At 41.9% G+C, this 8131-nt stretch overlaps 1 protein-coding gene and 1 long non-coding RNA gene across 2 annotated transcripts; one reads left to right on the forward strand and one right to left on the reverse strand.

The window, feature by feature from the left end:
• Positions 1-446: 446 nt before the first annotated feature.
• Positions 447-721, reverse strand: LOC131705023 (uncharacterized). The gene is made up of 2 exons (XR_009310124.1): positions 593-721; positions 447-560 (listed from the first exon to the last, which is right to left on the reverse strand). It is a non-coding gene; the product is annotated as an uncharacterized LOC131705023 (long non-coding RNA).
• A 91-nt stretch (positions 722-812) lies between these two features.
• LOC117402160 (PDZ domain-containing protein GIPC1-like) lies at positions 813-7310 on the forward strand. Its single transcript, XM_059006937.1, has 6 exons — positions 813-1160; positions 1476-1661; positions 2221-2401; positions 3235-3347; positions 3982-4063; positions 4376-7310. Exons 1-6 carry the CDS (start codon positions 879-881, stop codon positions 4525-4527), a joined length of 996 nt encoding a protein of 331 aa, XP_058862920.1. The 5' UTR covers positions 813-878; the 3' UTR covers positions 4528-7310.
• The last annotated feature ends 821 nt before the right edge of the window (positions 7311-8131 follow it).

The raw sequence follows: 8131 nt of genomic DNA on the forward strand, positions 1-8131 counted from the left end.
GTTTGATATCGGTTTTATTAATGGTTTCTTTTCAGAAAAAGTGCCTTGAATGAGGTTTCTCGCTTTAACTTGAGTTAGTACGGTAACTCTTTTACTTGGTCTAGAGTTTGATGGTTTAATTTAGTACTGTGTATCAGGTTCATCTAGGGGACAGCAGTCATCATCTGGAGTTAGTTGCATTTGGGAACATTTTTAATCCGCACTTGGAGACTGTCTGTCTGGGAGTTCTTGGTTTGTTGCAATTGGTGCTAACTGGCTTACTAGTTTAGTCTTGTCCTCAAGTCCTAACCACTGGATCCCTCCCTTGGGAGCTGGCTTACTTACTCGTACACTTAAACAACCCCAAAGTCATCTGTTAATCAAACCCACTACTCTGGAGTTTACTGTAATATACTAATCATTATATCCTTGATACTAATAGCATGTATCGTTTTGTTTTCGTTCCAGGTATTCACCAGTGGGCACAGTTTGGCTCCCCCTAGTGTATCTGGTTGGGATGAACGCCAGTGGCTTTTTGTTTGTGTGATATCTAGGACAGACACACTTCAGTATTTGAACACCTCAGTAAAACGTACCATTCATATTTACACACTTGGTGTATGTGACACACTCACAAAGAAGTTAAAGTACAGGGGCTCATTGCGAAACAGTATTTAATAAACAATCTAAAATTTCACAAAAATAAACACCCAAGCTACTAGAAAGCAAATGAGTAACGTGCGAAGTTAATTTATAGTCTAATATCTTGAGTTTCAAACGCTTTGGTAAATGGCTGAACGTTTACAGTAGTAAACTAACCTGTGGACAAGTTTAACCTGGACGCCCCTTGTGTAATTTAGTCGTCCACCTCGTGTCGTTCGTTTGGCTCGTCTGTCGAGATGCCGCTTGGTCTGGGGCGCAGGAAAAAAGCCCCTCTGGTAGAGAATGAGGAAGGGGAGCCAGTCCGAGCTGGGATGAGTGTCTCAGGCCTGGGGGGCAATGCTGAAGGAAGCCCAGGCCTCCAGCCAGGCCTCCCCCCATTTCCCTCCAGCTTGAGGCCCAGGCTTGTCTTTCATACCCAGCTGGCCCACGGGAGCCCCACAGGCCGGATTGAGGGGTTCAGCAACGTCCGGGAGCTCTACAGCAAAATAGGAGAGGCCTTTCAGATCCCAGCAGCAGAGGTGAGTGCTGTTCAGCAGGCTGTTACACAGGGCTTTTTATACGATTATACGCCTTTTGTAGAGATTTCATCTTGTGCAGTATGTGAATTATCATCTACAGGGCAAGGAGAATGCACATCACGCTATAGAGTTTTGTATATACAGTATCTATAGAGCTGTGTGTCCAAGTGCTTCAAAACCTCCTAGCAGCATAATCTACAGAACCGCTTGACGAATTGTGATGAAAGTTGAAATATATGAGCATCTACGCAATGCAGTTCTGTGAGCTATGAGATGGTGTTTATTGATAGTTTCCTCCCTCCTCTCTTGGCTCAGGTGATGTTCTGCACACTCAACACTCACAAGGTTGACATGGAGAAGCTGCTCGGGGGACAGATAGGTCTGGAGGATTTCATCTTTGCTCACATCAAGGGCCAGCGCAAGGAAGTGGAGGTGTTTAAGAACGAGGACGGCCTGGGGCTCACCATCACTGATAACGGGTCTGGCTATGCCTTCATCAAGGTACTGCACTGTTCAGTCTGTTTTCCAGCCCACTGCCCTGTGGAGTGCAGGGGAGTCTAACACAGAGCTTCCGATGCTAGCTGGGACTCGCAGGGAGATCTGCCTTTTCACTGCTGCTGGGTTGGGGAAGGGAAGGAGGAGATCCCTCCCCATTTCAGAGACCCCGCTGGTCAGGCGTGAATATGTGCTTCTGTGCCCCTTGAAAATAAGATGCAGGGGCATTCTTATTCGAAGTAATAAAGATTAAGAAACTAAAGTAGACGCATGTTTCAGCTAGTGCCTTCATTGAGGTACTAACTTACAAAACAAGAAAACAACGTTGTATTTTTATTTTTTTTGTGCTGCGCAAAAATATTGACTAGGTTTCACTTTTGCAAATTATTTTAAGATTTATTTTGCACAGAGTTCATATTCCATCAAATTGATCGTGAATCGTGAAGTCCCACAAAACAGCTTTGCATGTAATAGTAAAGGTTACAATCCTTGCTGCTGCTGCGCTGGCTGAGTTCTGTTGTGCCTGATGCCAGGATATTTAAACTGTACACTTTATTTATTTCAGAGAATTAAAGAAGGGAGCATCATTGACAGAATCCAGGTGATCAACGTGGGCGACATGATCGAATCCATTAACGGCCAGGGCCTGATTGGCTGCCGACACTATGAGGTCGCCAAGATGCTCAAGGAGCTACCAAAGGGGCGGGACTTCTGTCTGAAACTGGTGGAGCCAATGAAAGCCTTCGGTGAGTGGCTTGAGGCGGGGAGACGTAATTGAAGTGTGCATTAACCCTAACAGTCTTTCCACCTATAATAGCCAACCTCAATTTGAGAGTACAGTATTTTCACTGCCTTTAGCCTTATTATTAAGTAGTTTCTACTTACTTAGTTTGATTCACTGCCCCCTTACCTTTTTATCATGCTTGCAATTATTCTGAGGGCTTATCGTTGATTCTCAAATAAATATCTTTTCCTTCTATAACTCTGTGTTGAGGTGCTTTGAGTTCAGGAGCTGCTCTTCAGTTCCAGTTGCCTGCCATTGACAATATGTAAAGTAGGCTAGATCAGCCGAAGTTGACATTAGTAATTCCCAGCACTACAGCACAGCACTGTCCTGCCAGCAAAACAAAAGGAAATTCAAAGTGGCAGATCACTAAAGGGCACTGGGCGCTGGGGCTTGCTTGTATAAAGGCACTTTGGCTGATCTGTCATACAAATAATGGCAGGCAACTAGGACTGAAGAGCAGCTTCTGAACCCTGGTGACAGCTCCTAAACACAGCTGATTGTTTGAGAAATTGCAACGAGAACCATCCACAATGACTGTCATACTAACATAAGGAGACAGCAAGAAAAAAAATGCAAAGCTTACCCTAAACATTTAACAGGATCTTGACTACCTTTTGAATGGTGAATGTTTTATGGTGCAGTGCCGAATAATTGATAAAGTATCTACCATTTTTTTGGAACGTATATTGTAAAATGAATGTGATATTTATTTGTTTTTAATTAGTAATGGGGATTGTGAAAGGGAAATATAACGAGACTGGTCTTGAATGAACGGCGCCCCCTGTTTTTCAGACATGATTGGTCAGCGGTCTGGAGGGGCGAGGTCCGGCTCGGCCACACCACTGGGGACTGGCCGAGGAACACTGCGTCTCCGGGCTAAGGGTCCGGCCACAGTGGAGGAAGTGGTGAGCGTTACTGTAATCGCAGGGTTCTGGCTCAGGATAAACAAGACGCTGCTTTACTTCCAACTGTAATATTTCGCATGCAAGTATAAGTATAATTAATTTGACTCCTAATAGCAGTCATGTCCAGTGCAGCATTACGTGTACAGGGATGGGAATAAGGTTGCCATTGTATGGCAGTTTGATCCATTCCTGGTTTTACTATGAGTTTAATAAGACACACCTGAGCTTGTTACCTATACACCGATAGGTAATAAAACCTGGAATGGGAGAAACAGCAATACAGTAGGAGTCTTATTTCTATCCCTGAAGTAGATAATTGACCTTGGCTTTCATTAAATGCCCGTGCCTTGGGCTCAGGACTCTGAATTGGCACTGCAGTGCGTTATCTCGCAAGTAATGACTTTGCAAGGACACCAATGCTTAAAGCACACGGAGCGAAGCAAATTATTCCAGTAAATCTTACCTAATATGTATCGCCATCATAGAAAAATGCTAACAGAATGGTAAAGGTAATTTATTTATATGTAAATTGTACGCCCGGAAGCAAATTGTACTTTAAGACGGCTGTTGGCCACAAAAAAGGTCTTCAGGGGTCCTGTTGGTTTAGTGATGAGTGTTTGTATTTGTGTTTCAGCCCTCAGCCTTTGAAGAGAAAGCAATCGAGAAGGTGGATGACCTGCTGGAGAGCTACATGGGCATCCGGGACAGTGAGCTGGGTGAGAACACACACAGTCTCTCTCAAGAAATACATTCACAGTCCTGTAGCGGTATCAAGAACTTTACACCAATGTACTGTTGGCACCATTTTTTGTAAAGCAGAGATAAACGTTTTAGTGTTAATTAAAGGGTGCAAAAGTTTGTCTAAGTTGTTTGGGAATGACAGTCCTATCCCCTCAGCCTTAGTCATCCAAACTGATATAAAAATACCACCAAGTACAGTAAAGAAGACACTAGCCGAAACATCTGATTGACTTGGTTTCTTTAGTTTGGTTATTTCTAGCTCTGGTGATGTTTCTGTGTCCTGACAGCGGCCACAATGGTGGAGCTGGGGAAAGACAAGAAGAACCCGGACGACTTCGCAGAGGCTCTTGACGAGACGCTGGGAGACTTCGCGTTCCCCGACGAGTTTGTATTTGACGTGTGGGGGGCGATCGGCGATGCCAAGGCGGGGCGACTGTAGCTCACAGTGCTCGAGAACCGGACCTTCTCACTGCTTCATATTGAGGATGGTACCGTACCCCCTTTGCAGGGCTTGTGGACAAGAATACTGACCGTGAAAATCAAAAGAAGACACAAATAGGTTTGCTATCCATGTGATATATAACTTCCTACAGGAGTTGGATGTAAAATTAGAAATGTCTGTCAATAGAGTATAGGACCACCGTGGGCAGCCAGAACTGAGTCCCTGTATTTTAAGCTAACCCACAATCGTATTCCGTTTCATTCTACGAGTGACTGGTAATACATTCTTTTATAATGTTCTCTCCTGCGTGCATTGTCAGTAGCCAGACCCTGTTTGTTGTCCAGTTTGTTTACATACCCGTAAAGCACACACATTAGACAGCGAGCAGGGCTGGCAGAGTTGTCTCAATGTCAGACGATTTGAATGGCATAAGGAAGGGTGTTCAGTCCAGGCACGATGGATTTTCCAGACAAGCTCAAAGCCAGGTCAAAGCAGAGCTGGAGAAAAATGATCCAGAATCACTGCATGGTTGCAAAAAGGAAATTTTTATATATATATATATATATATATATATATATATATATATATATATATATATATATATATATATATATATAAAGCAACTAGAATTACATTTGCAACTAATGAGTCTAAACATATCATGATAAATATTACAGAAAACACGTAAAATAGCCCCATTCTTAATAATGTACATATAGATTTTAAAATCTTTAATAAACAGTAGGATGTAGGGTCCCCACAGGCAGCCTGGGTGTCACTGATTCAACATGGCCATGGCTGCAGGTGTTTAAAAAGGTCAGGAGGGATGCATGACCATTCCTCCATGATTACCAGCCTCTTAGTCCTTCTGGGATGTTTTAATGGGGGAGGGGTATTCAGAATGGCTATAGAAAGACTCCTAACTTCTCAGACTGTTCCTTGTAAATTGTAAGGAATTTGGGAAGCACCTTCTAAACCCTGTCGTGCTATTGTGACGGCAACAAGGAGGTTCAGCTGCTCTGTATTCCAGAATGCATGTGTAACAAATGAGTTGCTGTTGTAAAGAACACTTGGGCAGGTGTTTCCAGTTGTGTGTTTTTTTTTTTTTAATCCAAACCCTTCTAGAATGAAGCTACTGGGTCACAACTAAGATTAAAAGACCCACATAAACTCATCATTGGAGTAGAGGAAGCAGAATGGGGCTCGGTGAGAATGGATTTCAAATGGATTTAAACCTGGACTCTGGGAATAAAACAGCACCAACTGAAGCTGTTTGTTTCACTCAGATTCTTCAGAAGCATTGTACTTGAAACATGGCAAACAAATTGCTTTACTATTCTATGGGAAACCTTTGAGCTGCTATTGGTTATTCCTCCATGAATAACACACACGTCTGATATTCTTACCACTCAATCTTTGGCAAGTAAAACTGCCATATGGCCCACAGGGGGAGCTGTGTCCCATCATCACGTCATGTTCAATGTGATTTCCATTTGCTTCAATTATTCTTCTTCTCTCATTGGCATTGGGCATGTGAATCTTTATGGTAATGCTACATTTAGCATGGTAGAAATACATGATTAATTAATTGATATGCAGATGTGCATTTACTGAAGCTCCTTGTTAATATCCAGTCAGATATGCAATAGGAGTTGTTGTGTGTGTGTGTGTGTGTGTGTATTCACCATTGGCAGTTTCCGGGACAAACACATATTGAATACATAAAAAGAAAAGCTGTGTAAAACAATGGCTATGAAGTTCTGGAATAACACTGATCTCTTGTCATTTTCATATTTGTTATTATAGTCATGGCACTGAACTGGGTAAAGGGATATCAATTAAACAATTATTGATGCCAAAATATTACCAGTAAGACAACTCGTGTCTCTCTTGCCAATAAGACAACTAGTGCCCTCGTCGGCACAAAGGTTTTCCTGCTTCATTTACTGTCATAGAATAGAAGTCTGACAGTAGACTGTATGATTGATAAGGCTTGGATTGCAGCACAATAAAGGTATGCAAGGTTTATCTGTCGGCATGTGATCTGTCCTCGACACGACTAACCTGTGGACTAAGACAGCACAGGTGCTAATACAACTGTAAGTAAATTGGGGAAGCACAGTCCTGTGTGTGCAAGGTGCAGCATTGTGATGCATTTTCATTGTAAACTCAGCCTACTGAATTGCTTTTCTCTGTGACTAATACCTTTGCTGTCTTGTCCCACACGTTATAACTCCTGTGCAATTCATGTATTTGATCAGCTGTATTAAAACCCCTCTCAACGTCTACTGTACTGGATCAGAAGTCGTGACTGCAGCTTGATTTGTAAGGTTGCCTTTGTAAGCTGCTATGTGACCATTCCATAAGTTTTGAATGAAGTGTTAAATATCTATCTATCTCTATATAGCTCGAACTCTCTCTCGTGTGTGTGTGTGGGGGGGCTGTGATAATACTGTGGTAAAAGGGACTCCTTTTAAAGTTTACTCCTAATTTTAAATAGATTATAGTTATATTTTTCTTACCTGTTTTATTACATGTCGGGGAACACTACTCTGATACTGTGTACTCAACACTATCACTACTGCACTGCTAGGTCTGGCTAGTTCAGGTTATTGGTCACACACTAAGTCTCTCGCCCCCTAATCTAATGTATTTATTTATTATCCATTGATAACTTTGTTTTTCTTGTATTGTATGTGTAGGTTTTTCTGTTGTTTTTACCAATGTAAATGTAAACCCATTGCATTTGATTGTTTTTACAGTATAAATGCTCAATAACAGTATTGTTGCAGTTTTTTACTTGTCACTGGTGGCACTACTTTTATGGTAAGTTTTAGGGCTTTTTTTGGTGTTTATTTTGGAGGAGTACCCAAAATATTAATGCATTACCTTTCAGCAACCAATTTCCTATTCAAACACCGGGCAGGTAATAATCAGCAGTAATCGATGCATTGAGAAAATAAATGTGTATTCACTGCAAATAAGACTGAAAACATGCATACAAAGTAATATAGCATGTGCCTTTTGAGAACTTTAAAGCAAGAAGCAAAGAAATGGAGACTTGAGGAACTGGAAATGAAATGGTGATTTAAATTTTGAAATGAGTGGTCTCTTTACACACTGCTGCTGCTGCTGCCGTCTGGACACGTGGGTCCTGTTATGATCTTGTGCTCTTGTGAGATGTCTTAGCAAATTGGCTTAAACAGAGTTTTGAAGACGGTTGCACAAGGCCACTGCAATGGCTCATCTGAATATTAACACTTCTGTGCCCAGATATTCAAAGCGATGCGCAATCCCCTCGCAAAAAAGAGTTGCGCGAAGTTGGAAAATAGCAGTTTTTTGCTCAATTCGCAAATGTGTTTGTGGCTTGGAAATACACAAGAGCTACGAGTGAACGCACAGAATTGGAATACTACACAACAATGTAATGGAAACTTTCTGCGCATTGCAAGCCTGTCACGCTTATCGCAAAACTTAGGCATTTTCAATCAAATTTGGCCTACAGGGCAATTCAAATATTTTTGTGCTTAAGCATATGAAAGTTGCGCACATGCTCACATTTGAATCTAATGTTTATCATTATCACAGGCATTGGCATGGC

The sequence above is a fragment of the Acipenser ruthenus genome, chromosome 34 (assembly GCF_902713425.1).
Source record: "Acipenser ruthenus chromosome 34, fAciRut3.2 maternal haplotype, whole genome shotgun sequence".
NCBI classification, from domain to species: Eukaryota; Metazoa; Chordata; class Actinopteri; order Acipenseriformes; family Acipenseridae; genus Acipenser; species Acipenser ruthenus.

Bases quoted from the DNA above. Each gene is read 5' to 3' on its own strand.
- LOC117402160 (XM_059006937.1), top strand. From the start codon at position 879: ATGCCGCTTGGTCTGGGGCGCAGGAAAAAAGCCCCTCTGGTAGAGAAT. The intron at 3,348-3,981 runs GTGAGCGTTACT...TTTGTGTTTCAG, and splicing joins CGGCCACAGTGGAGGAAGTG to CCCTCAGCCTTTGAAGAGAA. The intron at 4,064-4,375 runs GTGAGAACACAC...GTGTCCTGACAG, and splicing joins CATCCGGGACAGTGAGCTGG to CGGCCACAATGGTGGAGCTG.